Raw genomic sequence first — 17,694 nt, 5'->3', positions numbered from 1 at the left:
ATCGGGGGAAAAAGATTCTTGAGGCTCCATTTGCTCACTTAAGTTAATTAAAAGTAAATTCAAGGTAATATCTTGAATATCTTCATTTTTTTGATAAATATACTTTCTTCAGCATATTGTTTATGTTGAGGTTGAGCTGGTCTTAAGGTAGACAACTCATTAGATGATAGTGATATTGGTATTCCTGCTATAGAAAGCATTTTTGAAAGCAGTGTCATATCCTTCATTTTTCCTATTCACTGGCTTCTGCCTCCTTCATATTGAGAGTTGAAAGTCAGGCTTGGAATAAGACTAGGGAAGAGCTCCTAAGAAGACATGGAGAAGTCACTGTACTACATTGCTACTTGCTCTCTCTGGCTGCCATATTAGACATTTAAGTACAGGTCCCTGAGTTTTGTTATAGAGCATGTCATTAGTTCCTAAATATGTTTTATATTGTACTTAGCGTTAAAAAAAAACAAAACACAAACAGCCCCATAGAGAATTGTATATTAGAGAAAAAAAAAGACATAGTAATTCTCAAATTGTACTTGACATTTGTAAATTTGCTTTGCAAGTACTTCACACTTCAATTGAAAAGTCATAAACAATTATCAGATCATTAGCACATTTTAAGGAGGAAATTCAAAACACAAGTTAGAGAATTACCGAGAGGCAGCTAGCATTTTCTCTGTACATGGACTGTTGAGTACTGCTCATTCAAACATTGGCTAAAGATTGGGTACAAGTATATGAGTTAGGGATTACATTTGACTGCTAGTAATAGCAAGCCCAAACAGAATAAATCTTGTCCTGATTGTTAGTATGTTATGTGAAAGAAGTTAGCAGGTAACTGGGTTACGTATGACAGCTCCTTAATGTCAGAGGGGATCCAGGCCCCTTCTATCTTTCCTCTGCCATTCCAGAATAACTCAGAATCATGTTCTCAACAGTAGTATATCAATGTTTATATAACTATAAACTACAGGACAAGACTACATCATGGCATATTTTGAGGTTAATTCTAAATTGTAGCATGAATATATAAATTAGAGACAGTGTTTATAATGGATGTTCAGCTTAAAAGTAGAGAGTGAGGCTTAGATGAAAGGAGAGAAGAAATGGTAATGAGACCAGTTACAAAAGGTTTTAGAATTCTTCCCCTTTTTTATTCCTAAGTTGTAAATAATGTAGGTTGGAAAAACTGAACAACAGCTGAGCATGAGGGTCCTAAACATATAGATCAAACTGTTGAATGACAGACAGGATGCCATCTGTTTAAACAACAGCAGTGACAGCAAACTAGAAAGCTGTAATTCCTAAGTGACTTTCCCTGAATAGAATTCCATATTAATAGGGTAAGTGCATGTTTGAAAGTTAGAATCTCTGAGAAATTCCATATACTAATAAAATGATTTAACATTTAAAATTTTCTTTCATCCAGTGTTTCTCAAACTTATTTACTGTTTCATTTCCTTTGGTTTTAAACAAAACAGTTTTATGCATCCTGAGAAAGCATTTGGGACATGCTCTGCTATAGTTTTTAGTGCTCATTGCATTAGAAGGTGGCATGTGTGCCATGTTGATTTGTGGCTTTCCTCAGTTTAATTAGGACTCTGTAATATATTGTTATATATGTGTGATTTTAGCTGTAAGAGAATGTGACTTTTATTCTGTAGGTTCAGGCTGCCTAATGAAGATAACCATGTAGATAATAGAAACAAACTTAGGCTGAGGGAGTTGTTCCCATCACTGATCTGTATTCATTTATGTGGTTGTTTAGTCTGGTGAAAATACTTAATAGTATTTTAAGTATTATTCAATTAGTGTATTTGAATATACTGAAAAATTTAACTAGATAATGGAATGAATTCAAAACCATAAAATTTTCATATTACAGTTATAGATTTGCTATGTAAATGTATTTAATTAATAACTTATTGATCTTGTTCTACAAAACAAAAGGTACTTCTAATTATTTTATTAACTTTGTTGTTGTTGCATGACAACAGAAATACTTGAAAGAATGGATTCCTGTATTGGAGAAAATGAGACAATGACTCTATAAGGATAATAAATGCATTGTGATGATTGATTGGTACACAATGAGGCTTCTCCATAGATTTCTCTATTGTGCATTTACTTAAGGATGCCCGATGTGTGTAGCCTTAAAGAAGTGTGATTAATTTTGAAACAAAAGACAGAACTTTAAGCGAGATTTTTCCCCAATGTATATTTATTCAGCAATGGCTGGTGATGTACTGAGGTTATATTTCAGAACTGATCATAGATCAATAGACTCTTAAAATCCTTTAGTTCATCAGATATAAAATTAACAACTTGAAGACATTAATTTCAAGGGCCAAGAAAAATACCAAAAATGAAGACAATTTCATTATCCAGATTAATGAGAAACTCTTCTTCACAGTTCTCTTGTACAATAACATGAGACTAAGGTAGACAAAATATCACCTTTAATTCTTGGGAAATGGTTTTATACTGATTCATGTTTTATTTCATCACTGTTTTAACTTTGTTGAAGTTTAAAGTAAAAGAGAAAATTATTGATTTTTGGTAGACTACCTTATAGTTTTTGGGGTTATCATACTGGGTATTCTTACTATTTGAAATGGTAGTCAAAGAAAATATAAAAGGTTTGAATAAGGTAATATGTTTCAGGTGTAAACAAAATGTTTTTTATTTTAAGTGAATGCTTAGCAGTGATAGTTTCTGATTAACCATTTTTTCCCCTAAGTCTCAGTTTTGGGGAACGAAGAGACACTTTGTTATATATTTATTATAGATTTCCTTTTGTGAACACAAAGATGATGATATTGGTGGTATGACCATTAGTAAAGAAAATGAAAACAATGTCTGCATGTTTTTAATTCTCAGACTAATAAATTTTTTGGTTTATAGACTCTTTCATTCATTACTTGCTTTGGAGAAGATTATTGGAGATTCTGCATTTCTTCTTATTTTGAAAGACAAACCCACATTTGAGTCTTACTCATCTGATCCCCTCCTAGAGATGGTTAGTTGATCTCTTTTATTGTTTTAAATTTTTATTCATCATAAAAATTTATGATTCTTTAGTTCTTGGATTAGAAAATGGAATGAGAAATGATATTGAACTCAAATGATATTGAACTCAAATGATTACTTTGCACATTATTTAAAAGAATTTATCACTTGATACAATTTAACTGTATTTTCTTCTTTTCTATAAGTACATCTGCACTTTGTTTCTAATATGTATTTTGTTCTGACTAGATCTTAAACTGAAAAATAACACCATGAACTTATTTCAAGTTAAAAAATATAGATTTTTAGAACACTTTTAAGGTATATTGTAAGGCAGTTGTACAATGTAATTAGTTATTCTGTTTGGCTAAATTAGAAACCTCTTCATATTTGAATTTTTGTAAGTCCTGAACCTCTTCTTCTTCCTCCTCTTCTTCCTCTTCTTCCTCCTCTTCTTCCTCTTCCTCTTTTCTTCTTCTTCTTCTAGTTGTAATTGGACATAATACATTTATTTATTTATTTATTTTTATGTGATGCTGAGAATCAAACCCATCGCCTCACACATGCTAGGCAAATGCTCTACCACTGAGCTACAACACCACCCCCTTTAACTGTTCTTGATAACCTTGAGGTTTGAATGGTATTCTGGTTTCTAGATAAGTCCATTCAATGCTATGTGCAATGCTTAAGTATATTAGCAGTAGAGCAGTGTTAAAGGGATTATGAGCTATTAGCCTTAGCCCTGGTTGTATGGTCCTTGAAAAAGTTACTTACCTTTTATGGGCCCTCATTCATTTATCATTAAAATAGATGGTAATGTATGCCTTGCCTTGTCTGTCCTTAGGATCAGAAAAACTATTATAACAAAATGTTCTGAAAGGTAGAAGATGCTGTTCTGCAGCAGGAAAGACAGAATATTATTGAGTATAACCCTCTTTTAACTTCACTTAACTCAGATATTTTTATTTTAATCACTTATTTATTTTTGAAGTAGTAGAATTGCACTCTACCATTGAGCTACATCGTAGCCTTTTTTATTTTGAGATAGTGTCTTGCTAAGTTGCCCAGGCAGATGTCAAACTTGCCATCCCCCCTAGATGCTGGGATTATAGGCATGTACCACTGCATCTCACATCAGATATTTTTAAATTAAAATTTGTTTATCATTAGACTCTATGATGAATATTGGGTTTTTGAATTTTATATGTAATTTGAGTTTACACATCTGGAATCAGAGATGCAGCTGTAATATTTTTATAGACTGATACTTGTAAATCAAGCAATGATCATACATTTTCATTTTAAAGTAAAAGAAATGGACATATATTTCTTACAGATATGAAACATATGATAAAGAAGTAAAATAGTAAATCTTTTTGCAGAATTTTGTCTAGAATTCTGATTTGGTTCCTAAGTGGAATGACTCGTTGTGTACTCTAGCTGTGATCATGTATGTTGTGCTTGAAGTCTGAACATATTTGTGTGCAAATGCATATACGTATTCACAGATTATTTACTTTGAATTTTGATGTACATTATGTAGCTTGAGAAAAATTTCTTTTTCCTGTTGTACCATAGCTGATTTTGTTTTAAAAATAAAATAAATTATTTTTCATTTTTATAGAGTTCAATACAAAAATCACAAGATTCTCTGCCACAAAACCATGTAATAAAACCGAGTATACAGGAGCCAAGGTAAATTTGTAATTTCTTATAAATTTTTACCATTTTTATGACTGACTTTTTTTTTGGCTTTCATGCTTTGGTTTTTAGACAGCATGTATTTTGAGTTAATATTCAATTTAATCAATTCATTAATTTCCAAATTTCTGTTTGAAGAAATATATTCTCTTTCTTGACTCTTTCATGTTTAATACTAGTAGCTAACACAGTGGTTGATACATTGCTAAATAAACTACTAGAAGAATATTTTTCTAAACTATAAAGTATGGTGTGTAGCTTGTGATTAAAAAATGCCCTTTGTAATTTTGATTATTTTCGATTACATCCTTTCATTATTAACCTTTCATGTCATTTACTGGTTTCTATTAATCCCTAATCCTACTTTTGTTTTTATATATATACATATACATGTATATATATATAAATTATATATATTAATATTATTGTTATATGTGTTAATATTATATATTATTATTGTATATATTAAAATTCGATCAATTTTCCTTCTATAAATTGTTCACTAGAAAACTGTCATTTTGTTAGACTGCTTTGTTTTTAGCACCATCAACTTATGCTAAACAAAGTGGTAAATTTGTTTATTAACAAAAACTAGGGCATTTAATTGGTGGCTACCTCTGATTTATAGAGAAGTGTGCTCTGTTTTTATTAGTCATTCTTTCACCACCAAGGTACCTATTTTTAATAGCTAAATATTATTCTGTCATGCAGTGCATCCGGACATGTAGCATGTTTTGTAGTGTAACTCTTTACCATCTTAATTGAGGAATTGTCACCTCTTTAAAAATTGAAGAATAAAAAAATAATTTTGAAGAGTTTATGACTTTAATTAACTATGCTTTATTAAAAATAAATGGAATGAAAGTATTAGATTATATTTGCAACTGCTAGTAAAGTTGGGGTTTTGGTTAAGAATAGACTAATGCCTTAGTGGTCTAATTTTTTTCAGTAGAGACTTAAGACTTATACAGCTTAGACCTTAGAACAAGAGAAGTGATTTTTAGTATTTCTAACATTATCAGCAACATTACTGAAGGTCTTAAAGCTTTCAGGCTGCAAGGTCATAGGATGAAAAAAATAATGACACTGAAAGAAAGACCAATTTTAAAATATATCCTTAATTTTTAACTAAGCAAAGTTTAATACATTTGAGGTTTTATGTCTGTATTATATCCCTAATAAACTAGAGTGTTGGTAACCTATTTGGCTTTAGACATAATCCTCCTATTAACTCTTTCTTTTTTTATGTTTTGTTGAGGGAAAGATCTTTTGATTTGCTTCCTGAAAGAATAATAAATACTTACTCTAAGTAATTTACACTCTATCTCTTATTTTTGTTCTAGATACATATTGGTGTGGGTGGGATGAGGTGGGCTGGGGTCAAAATGGGTCAAAGAAGGAAATATATTCCTGTAATTTTTTCCTTTCTTTAATGTTCTAATCTTCGCCAGCAATAATTGATAATTTATCCTTAGTTATGTTACAGGGAGAAATTCAGAAATTATGGTATAATTAAGGAAACATTATCTTTGAACCTTAGTATTGAGGAGTTTTAATTATAGATAAACAAATAGAGTTCTAAAGGTTATTAGTAAAATGATTGCTTTTTAAATTTTTTTATAAAACAGTTTGTGTTTCAATAGTATTCTTCCTCTTATTATTTTTTTTCTAGTACTTTTCTATCAAATGTCATTGCCATTTTCACAATTAGGTAAATTGGGGATCCTTCTGATTGTTAGATTCTTATTTTTATGTATTTTGTCCATTTTGTACTTGAGAACTTTATTAATAGAAGTTTTTATTTGGGGTTATAAAATCTACATTTAACTTATTAGCCACAAATTACTTTCATTACTGATTGTTTAGGAAAATCAGAGAAGAATAATGATAGTGACCTTCCAAATGGAATGTGTGCTGCACTTTAAATAATTATTGATCTCAGTTATTATTTAGAGATTTTAGAAGTATGGCTATGAGTCTTTCTCATATTCTTCTTAAGTCTTCCACAATGCTCAAGGGCTTAGCTTTATTTTAATTATAAATATAGTTTCTATTTAAGTATCCAATTATTAACCTAAATAAACCATGTATTCACAATGACAGAGATATTCTTCCCAGGAGGGTGAAAATTTGGAGGGATTTGTAAAATATCTTATTTTTGTTAATATAAAGCACAAATATAGTATAAAACAGATAAATAGGTTATGTGAGGTATTAAAGCTATATGGTGATTGATTAGAAAGCATACGGTTTGAAACAAGTTCTTAGTGATAATGTAAAAAAGATTGAAAAAAACTAATTTAAACCCATAGGATTTAAATAAGTATAAATTATTTTATCATGGCATTGGCAATATTAATTATAGCTATAACCTAGTATAATGTACATCTTTGTATTTAGTTCACTAGGTTATGTGAGCTATGTAATGCATGAATTTTATAGTTTTGTGTAGAATACACAGTTACTATTAAGAGTTAAAGTTAGGGCCCCTTGAGCAAGTCATAAATTGTCTAGCCTTAAAGAATCCTTAAACATAGTAGATGTTTTTGTTTCTTTACATTCATAATTTTCTACAGACACTGTTTACAAACAACTTAATAGAAAGACTTGCAAGATTGGGGACTTGGAAGAATTTAACTTTTAAGTAGAAAATTTGTCTTGGTTTGATTTTGCTACTATAACAAAATACCAGGCTAAGTAATTTATAATGTTCAGAAATGCATTTGGCTTATGGTATTGAAGCTAGAAAAGTTGAGATGGAGAGGCTGCATCTGGCAATGGCCTTCTGGCTGTATCATTCCTAGGTGGAAGGTGAAATGGCAGGAGAGCCTGCCAAAGAAAGAGGGTGGGGGAAGGTCTAAACCCATCATTTTATCAGGAACTCACTGGCAAGCTAACTAACCCGCTCTTGTGATAACCATTAATTCATTTATGGTGGGGGACAGAGGCCTCGGGACCTAATCACCTTTTAAAGGTCTCACCTCTCAATATTGTTGCATTGGGTGTTAAGTTTCCAATACATGAGCATTGCAGGGTATGGGGGTAGGGGCACGTTTAAAACATAGCAAGCTGTTTCTGTTTGAGATTAATTTGTTCAAACTACTATTATAAATTTGCTTTTAAGAGATTTTAATTTTTAGTAAGGTATTTGTTGGAAATCTATTCTATGCATCTATTTTTTCTCCCTCCTTCCCTCTTTCCGTCCTCTCTCCCTCCATCTGTCCTGCCAAGAAAAGAGATTAACTTGAAAAGAAACCTGTTACACTTGAAGACACAATGAAAGTTTCAATGTTTTCTAGGCTTTGGGTTTATATCAACCAGATATAAAAAGTATTTAATTTCATAAAAGGCACTCTATGCCCCAATGCCATTTGCTTATTGAATGATTCTTATTGACCTCCCAGCACTTAAAACTTAATTTCCTCTGATTTTCTCCATATATGCCTTTTGACTAATCTTGATTAATAGAATTACTGTCTTTTTGGTTGTCTCAGTTCTGTAACCGTAGAACTCACTTTGACCTCTGCCTTCTGTTCTTTAATTTCACCAATTGGAGTCTTTGGATTTTACCCCTATTCATCTCTGATATCCATACTCTTTTCCTATTACTCTTTGGCTTTGCTTGGACTATTGTAGTGGCTTCTTGCCCTTTTTGTGTTCAGTTTCTCTATGACCCTCATTATTATGTGTAATTATCAGAGGAATCTACCCCAAAGCATAGCTCTGAGAAAGTTATTTTTTGTCTCAGTATTCTCCAGGGACTTATTGCGTATTGAAGAACGTGTGACCTGATAATCAAATGTTTTATTAGTCTATTGCCTAAGCAGATTATCCCAAAACTTAATGCCTTCCATACAATTTACTATCTCTCCTGGGATTCTGTAGAATTGCTGGCCAGTTCTTGCTTAGGGTTTCTCATACTGTTACAGTCAATTACAGATTGGGACTGGAATTCCCCAAATGCTTAACAGGGCTGGGTCCAAGAGGACTCTCTCCCATTGCTGAATGTTGCTGCTGCTCATTGGCTGAGTTGAATTGAGCTGACAACTGTCTGTGCTCAAACGTGGCCTCTTCATATGATGTGGCTTCCTTAACTGTGGTGGCACTTTCCGAGAATGAGGTCCAAGAGTTAGATACCTGAGAGTTTTCTGGGTAGAAACTTCAAGGCTTCTTAGGACCTCACATGGAAGTCCTAGAGGTCATTTCTACTACTTCTTTTGGTCAAGGAAGTCACAAGGTTAGCCAAGATACAAGAGGAAGGGAATTATTCTCTATTTCTTGGTGTGCGGAATCCGTATAAAAAGCAGAGGGACTGATGGCAATCGTCCTTAGAGACTGTCACAGGTGAACCACTGGCTACCATGATTCCCATTTTTTCCATGTGTAAAATAAACTTAGTCTCCTTCCAAGATGCCCATCCCATTATGATGGTGGCCCCAAATTTTCATCTAAATTGGGGCTAGCCCTTGATGCTGGCTTAATTCTGCCAGTGTAATTATTTGAAATTAATCCCACTAGATCGTAAACTCCTTGAGGGTAGAAACTATTTCTTTCATTTATTTCTACCAGTATGCCTGTGGTATTACATTCAACATAGTAAGAATTCAATATAAATATTTTTTGGAATACATTTAATTATTGATTGAAGAGAATATGAAGTTTTAGACACCAGATATGCATAGTATATGGCTCATAGTGTGTGTGAAACTGTGGCATCTGGTTTGTGTTCTCCCTAGATAATATTTGGAGGTTGGGTGCCAAAAGTGCTTCCTAGTGAATGAACTTATTAATACTACCTTCAAATATAATAAATTGCAAATCAGTAGAGCTTTAAATTTGTAGAGGTACATATTTGAGATTTAAAATGTTTAAGTTTCATCTAAACATCATTGCATTCTTATAGAATTAACATCATCAAAATATCATGTTGAGGGTTTCTTAATCATGAGGGCTGCAAAGGTATTCCCAAATAGCTGATTGAGTTGACTTCAGACTAGTTTTAACACATGACTTTTGTTGTTGTTATTGACATGTGGAGTATTTGTTCAATCCTGCATTTTTAAAAAAAATTTTAGTGTTATTATTAATAATTGTCCTGGCAGTAATTATCTGTTAGTATAATGAGATTCAAGGTTTCAGATGATTTTGTTTTTCTTTGTTGTCATTGTCATCACTGCATTTGTAAATCAAGTAAAAATGTATCTGAGAAGGTATCTATACTGTATTGAAACAGTTGCTTAAATGTAAGTTTTAAATGAAGAAACCAAGCTCAAAACCTTATTTTTGTTGTTTGGAAATGGAATTTGTAGGAAAACGGAATTATAACCACTCAGATTCTGGCAACTTTATTATAACATACATTTGGTAAAAGCATTTGTAGCCTAAGAATGAAACTGAAATTCCATGACTTGAACCAAGGCAGCTCTGGTCTGACAAAGGAGTCTGATAACAAGAGTTGTAAATATGCAGAAGGAGCTTACCTAGTGCTTGGCTTGTAGGTAGGTGAAAGAGTGCTAGCAGTGATAATTAGTGTAAGAACTGTGCTGTTGCTCCTGGCTTATAATGGTTTGCCCTGAAATCTTACCATTTACTAGAAACTATTATGGAAATGGCTTCACATTGATTAGCTGAAAAATAAGTGTATAAAGTCAGGAAGATAAAGGGTTTTCTTTCTTGAAAATGATGTTCTGGAGGGCTGGGTTGTGGCTCAGTGTTAGAGCTACTTGCCTAGCTTGGACAAGGCTGTGGGTTTGATGCCCAGCACCGCAAACAAACAAACCCAGAAATGATGGGCTGCATTTAAAAATTATCCCAAGGAAATTTAAGGTGATAATAAAAAACATGATGTGACTAGGAATTGATACCCTAGATTCTCAACAGGTTCTATTTTTCTGAACTCCTGAAACTTCTTACCTTTAAATCTGCTGTAAAAATTTTTATTTGTTGGAGAATTGCTAATTGTTAATGCTGAAGACCCTTAAAAACATAAAATCTGAGCTAATCTAGTCTAGGTCTATGTTGGCAGTAATGGTATAATGAGTTTATGAATTTATATTGAATTTAGGGGGAGAGCTCATAAACTCTTTTGCGAGATGCTTTTCTGTTTAATCATAATTTGATTATAAAAAGTATTTATGTCTATATTATTTTACATTATATCTCTATTATATTTTGTTAACTTTAACTTTTTCAAGATACAGTTTGATTAATTCTCTGATGATCTAGAGGCATATTTCACCCTGTTTGTAATCTTTTGGAATATTTTTAGAAGTATTTTTTCCTAAAAGACTGAATAGAATAGCTGGACTCAGTGGCACATGCCTGTGAATCCCAGCTAGTAGGGAGGATGAGGCAGAAGGTTGCAAGTTTGAGGCAAGCATGGGCAACTTATCAAGACTCTGTCTCAAAATTTAGAAAAAAAAATTGATAAATAATTAAAAAACAACAACAACAACAACAACAAAAAAAAGAAAACAAGAGCTAGAGATGTAGCTCAGTGTTAGAGCAAACCTGAGTTCAACCCTATGTTCTGGAGCAAGGGTAGATGAGGGTCAGATAATAAACAACAAAAAAAGTACCACAAACTAGGTGGCTTAAACCAGAGAAATGTATTGTCTCACAGCTCTGGAGTTCAGAAGGTGGAAATTAAGGTGGCATCAGAAGGGTTCCTCTGTGACTGCAAGGGAGAATCTGTTTAATGCTTCTGTACTAGCTTCTAGTAGCCTCAGGCATGCCTTAGCTGTAGATGCTATTCTCCCTTAGACTTGACATCCTCTTTGCTCTGTGCTCTGCTTAGTTTCTGGAATTTTTTTGAGGATGCCAGTTATATTAGATTAAGACCTATCCTAGCCAGGCATGGTGGCATATACCTGTAAGCTACTGGGAAGACTGAGAAGGAAAATTGCAAGTTCAAGGATACCCTGGGCAACTTAACAAGACTATGTATCAACATAAAACATAAAAAGCACTGTGTGTATAACTCAGTTGTAGAATAACTGGGTTCAATCCTCAGGACCATAAATAAATAAATAAATAGCTGAATAGATAAATAAATAGAAACCAAAAAATAAAAAAGGACCAAATAGAACATAGTATATTGTTTAAATCTAAGAAGTTTCTAAGAAAATTGCAAGTACCTTCAACATGATAAGTTGATTTTATATTTAAAGTTTTTTGCATTGACTAGTCTTTTGATGTGGTTTAGCAATCATGTCTGGGTAGGCAACATAAAATAACCTTACCTGGTGTTTTCCATTTTAAATTAATCATTCACAGGTTTTCCACTTGACCTAATTTTTAGAGAAATATAAAATTCTTTGGAGGATGAAATGAGCAGGAAAGACTATATCTCTTTCACTGTGTCCTCTCCACGCTTATCATTTCTATATATTTTGTGTCATCAGGAATCATGAGCATTACTTCCTAAAACACTGTTTCAACCTTACATTGACTTATGTGAAATAATACATATTTTATTTAAAAAAAAAACAAAAAACCAGACTTCCAGTTTACAAGATGACTGACTAGGAACCCTAAGTCTGACTTAATTTCCCATTAAAGCATATATGAAAACAGAAGATGATGAACAATCATGGGAACTCCAAAACCTTGGATTGACAGTCAGTATACCACAGTTGTGATTATCGTATCAGTTATTTATCTCTGAATCAGGTTTTTATTGTTATTTTCCCCTTATAATTTTTTTAATTAAACTGATGAGTTATATAAAAAGACCTCTTTTTACAAAGTTGACAGATTTGGAAAGATTCAACAAAGGTGAGTCACTGATCAATATTGGTGAGTCAACTGCAAAAAGATGTGGAAAGAAATCATAAAAATGTAGAAACAATCCTCAGATTGCTTAATATTCACAAGTTTAAGTTCTCACTCTATATGTGGAGAAACCTAAGCTTAAAACCACAGATGATTCATTGTGTTTTTGGTTATGCAAAAAATTAGGACAAAAACTCCTATTAGTTGTTCCATTGTCTAAGTTGTCCCATAAGAATTGTTCTTACATCAGTAGATTAGAGTATCATGTACATTTGTGCAGTGTTGACAGTAATTGGTACTTATCATAATGATTTCCTACTTTAACTTTTATTTCCAGGTCAATTTTAACTCTCATTTAACAGATCTATTGCTAGCCTTGATCACATTGACAAGAGGGCTTTCACTGCATATTTTGCAATGAATTTGGAGACTGAATCTACCAGATATAAAGTAGTTAGAAACCAGTGAGAAATGATGGTAGATCACCAATCTAGAGAAGTATTTGCTCAAGGAAATTTCAGTTAATGGTGGCATCATGGGCCATATTACTGTGATATTCTTTGTTGAAGAGAGAAACTCCCCTTGTGTTCCAAACCATCAGAGCTGATGTCGAGGATTGAATATCAGTCAGGCACAGCCATCTTGGATGTGAGCCTTTTGGGAATTTGCAGTCAGTCTAAATCTATGCATGTGAGCTTATTATTACTCTTTTCTCAGTCACTTCATCTTCTTTATATCCTTCATGGTGTTATTAAACAAACTGGTTATTTTATTTATTCCTTGTTGTCCATCTTCCTTGCTAAAATATTAGCTCCATGAGGACAGTGGACTTGTTTGCTTTTGAATTCCCTGGCAAGTATTTGGCACACTGGTGATGCTCAACAAATTATTTGTCAAGTAAACTAACTCTAGATAAGAAAGGGACTTCAACTAATGCCAAAATTAATAACCCAAGGGTACCTTTATTGGTAATTGTAGGAAACTTGTGTGAAAGCTCTACAGAATGACAAGAAAACAGAGGTAATATGAAGACTCAGAAAAACAACTTTCTTTTAAAAATGATCTGTTAGTATTACTGAGGTCAGAAAAAGGGGGAAAAAAAAGAAAGAAAATCTAGTTTGAATTCATTATCTCTAAGAAGTACACATCAGAGAACATAAAGCTGAAAAGTTGGCAAGATGATATGGGAAAAAGAGAGAAGTGAGATAAGGAAAGATAGTTGGACAAACAATAACAATATCTTCACTAGGGATATGGATGATTGAAGCTGGTGTTGTGAAAGGGTATGTCCATGACATGAAAAAGAGTCCATGAAATGCTGTTTTAAGAATGGAGAAAAAAGGAAGGTGAATGGAAACAATGAGGAAGACAAGGGTAGATGTGGAATACAAGATTCCAACAAAAGAGTTACATTTATTTTAGGAAAAAAATACAGTCAAGGCAATGAGTAAAGGTATAATTGATGAAAACTTTTCCAAGCAGAGGCCTCACTTTCCTCATGGAAAGGGCCACGTTATAGAGAGTATAAATGAAGAGTCACGTCCTAGAGCACTTAGTAACTTAGTTCAGTTCAAAGGTGTCCAGGTGAAGATGTGTAGTGTACAATATGGAACAAAGATGTTTAAGGCTTCTCTATGATAATACTAAAATTTGAATCATTTTATATTCAAAGTTTTCTTTTTTCCTTTTTTTTTTTTTGTAGTGCTGAGGATTGAACCCAGGGTTTTATGCATGTTAGGCAAACTCAACCAGTGAGCTACATCCCCAGCACCTCCAAGTTATCTTTCCTATGTGAAGACCACAAAAAGATATTTTCAAGTATCAAAACACTTAGACAATGTGCCCTTTCTTCCTTTTTAAAAATAAATTTTAAAATATTTCTTGATAAAATCAACATAGCTAACTGAGGATGAATCAAAATTTAGAATTTAAAAATGAATTTAAAGGGCATTGGAAGACTGAGGTTGTAGCTCAGTGGTAGAGCACTTGCCTAGTGCATGTGAAGCACTGGGTTTGATCCTCAGTACCACATGAAAATAAATAAATAAAACAAAGGTATAAAAAATATATTTTAAAAAAGGGCATTGGAAGCCATTTAATTGAAAGAGATCCAAAGTGTTGTTGTAAATTTTATCACCAACTTGAAGGTGGAAATGTCCATCTAGTTTTGATAGTCTTTAAAATGTAGAAGTAGTTTGTTCACAGTATTTTTATAAAGTCTGTAGCTTCAGATTGTGTTAACACCTGAAGGAAATGAAGAGGCAAGAGCATGTAGAAGATCCTCAATAATTGTGTTACTCTAGGAATGCCAGCTTCTGGTGAGAGTGATAACTTCCTACTCCATTGCCATCATTTACTATCAATGCACTGTTAGATATGCTGAGAAAGTCTCCAAATCCAGTGGGAAAATAAAGATTCTGTGTAGCTTTGTGTCATTTTGGTTTAGGTATTACCATTAAATGAGTTATGAAAAATCTTTTTTTTTTCAGAGCTTTTTATATTTCACAGAATAGAGACTGTAGATCTGTAAAGTAATGGTTTAGGAGAATTGTGAAATTGCATAAAACAATTAGCAAATTCCCTAAAAAAGATAAAATACAACAGAAACCAACCTGACTCTTTTGAATGGCATTGAATTGTAACTGCTATCCATGTTTGAGTCTTCTGATTTTCTTCTTGTCTAGATTCCTATCCCTTTACAAAGTCTGTTGGAAAGTATCTGAGTCTCAAGAATTGCTGCTTAAGCAGTTACTCACTCTTCACCCTTTGCACCATATACCCTAAAACACAGAGATTTAGGAGTTGACTTTAAAACTTGGAAGAGGTCCTTTTCTTGACTCTACCTAGTATACCTGGTTTCTTGGCTGAACTTTAAACTTTCTGATTATCACAATCTATTATTTAGTTTATTTTAAATTTCTTATTCCATTTTTGCACCTCCTGAAATATTTTTTACAATTCTTTTATTGGAAAGTTTAAAGTTTATTGTAGTTTGCTTTAAACAATATAATTGCATATTAAGAACATTTTTTATTGTCATTTAACAGTTTGAAGAAAATGTTTGTCAATAGGCTACTCAGAACCACCCATTGATTTTTAAGTGAGGTACAGTTTGGGGTGTGCCTTCTTAATGCTTTCAAGGCATGGTGTTCATTCTTTTCATCAAGTTCAGGTGAAATTTAAAAGACTCTTCTTTCCTCAGTCTTACTGTTAGTCGGCTGTGATTTTGTTCCTAGGTACAAAATTATTTTAGATTTTTTTTGTGTGGAAGTGATTAAACAGATTGCACTTAAAATGATTGTTTTAAGTTTTATTTCTTGAAAAACAATGACAAAGTAGAGAACACCTGCTAAATTGCCTGGTTAGTTTATGTTTTAATTGTCTTTTTATTTTGCATACTTTAGTCAAGATTTCCTTAATTAGTTGTGTGGATCTAGTTTATCATTAGTATCATTAGTATTATGCAGTGAGTTAAATTTTTACATTTTTAGTTGTGTGATTTGTCTGATGAAATTAAAGTGCTTTTGTATGGGACTTACAACCTCTTGAAATTCAGTGACCATCATCAGGGAAGTGCAGAAGGAGAGGGAAAATTGTGTCTATCTATATATGTAGAATTATATAAGATGTTTTGATACTTTACACTATGAAGGCAGAATTAGCATGAGGACTACCACCTGTAATCCAGGAAAGAGTACTGTAATTTTTAGTTAAAATATTTGGAAATACATGACTTCATTGAACCTAAGAAAAACTTTTGAGAAGGAGATGAGATAGTATTGTCTGCCAGATATTATAAATTTTGAATGTTTCTTCAGTTTTAGCTGGAGTGCCAATTTTTTCACCACTAGTTAAAGTTATATCATGCACTATGAAAGTGTTCCAGTTAATTAAATATCTGGAATATGAGTGATTTTTAAAGTGCTTTTTATTGGGGTGGGAGATTATTGATGATTATATGAGAGAAATTCTTCAGTCATTTGTTTTTTCCAATCTCTTGAAAACTTAGTTCTCTATCCAGTTTCTACCTTCTTTGGAACTACTTCTCCTAGTGTCCATCATGTCTCCTGAAATTGCTAACACAAAACTAATTAACTGAAAGCAGTTCAGAGCATAGACTAAAGTGATGTGGCATATTTCAAAGTCTTCTCTTCTTCTGAACCAGATTTTTTTTCCTTCTAAATGCAGATTAATAAAGCGTGCACTACAAGAGGAACAAGGAAAAGGATTTTAGTGAAGGTATCCTGATCCTGAAAAAGTCAGGAAGGGCTTCAAGCCCATCTTGGACTTCAGAGCACTTCACAACTTTGTGGTAAAAGAAAAATTTTAAATAGGGCCTTTGGCCTTACTTATTTCATCCTTATTTGGAGAGTAGCTTTATTTTATTTTATTTTGTTTAGGCAAGAAAATCATATACAACATTGGGCTACTTTTCAAAGTAAAACATACCTGGATTTCAGATTTGTTTTAAATATTAATTTTTACCCAAAGTCATATAGGTGGTTGGTTGGCTTGTGTGTTTTTCTTCGAAATGTGCTCTTTATCCCTTGTGACGTTGTGTTTACATTCACTGTGAGTGATGTCTTCTCTAGTGTTCTTTATCTTCATTTGGTTCATTGGGTTGTGTAGTAGGGAATCTTTTCTTGGACCAATGTTGTTTCTAAGAGTGCTTTGAAAATAGAAAGTGGTTGGTGTTTTATTATCATATTTTTACCACTTGCATGATGGCTCACTAACATGAAGAGATGTGGTACCAATAAAAGTTGTTGTGTTCTCCTCTATTCACCTGGAAACCTTGCTCAAAATAGATTTCATTTGTCAACAGAAATATACCCAGTGGAAATGAATGTATTTGCCATTTCTGTGTTTTACAACAAAACAACCTTATTTTACTGTGTTAACTTTTAAGGTCTTTTTTATTTGTGAAAATCATTCTGTTTATGTACTATATGTTCTTCCAAGTTAAAGCATTTTATTCATTGGAGAAATGAAATTTTCTTCCAGTAGATGAAAATTACATTTTGATTGAAAATCATTCCTTATGCAGTCACCCATAAATATAATGTCTTCTACTGTCTTTTCAGAAAATAGCTACAGATGTGATTTCTGAATTGACAAGAAAATAGAACATCTTAATGTTTTAGGTAAAACAGATGGTATTTTTGTTTTAGGAGAAACTCTTTCAGTGAAAGTAACTTAATTGTTGATAAGACTCCT

The 17,694-nt window shown here is 32.6% G+C and overlaps 1 protein-coding gene across 1 annotated transcript in view; it reads left to right on the top strand.

Moving 5' to 3' along the window:
- The window catches only part of Man2a1 (mannosidase alpha class 2A member 1), a 161,451-nt gene that overhangs the window by 85,296 nt on the left and 58,461 nt on the right, over nucleotides 1-17,694 (top strand). Inside the window, exons 11-12 of the mRNA XM_076856934.2 lie at nucleotides 2,899-3,013; nucleotides 4,628-4,698. Of these exons, the coding sequence (XP_076713049.1) occupies nucleotides 2,899-3,013; nucleotides 4,628-4,698 (186 nt within the window). The remainder of the gene's footprint in view (nucleotides 1-2,898; nucleotides 3,014-4,627; nucleotides 4,699-17,694) is intronic.

The sequence above is a fragment of the Callospermophilus lateralis genome, chromosome 5 (assembly GCF_048772815.1).
Source record: "Callospermophilus lateralis isolate mCalLat2 chromosome 5, mCalLat2.hap1, whole genome shotgun sequence".
Classification (NCBI taxonomy): domain Eukaryota; kingdom Metazoa; phylum Chordata; class Mammalia; order Rodentia; family Sciuridae; genus Callospermophilus; species Callospermophilus lateralis.
Note: the sequence above shows the minus strand (reverse complement) of the source record. Positions and strands in the feature narration are given on the sequence as shown.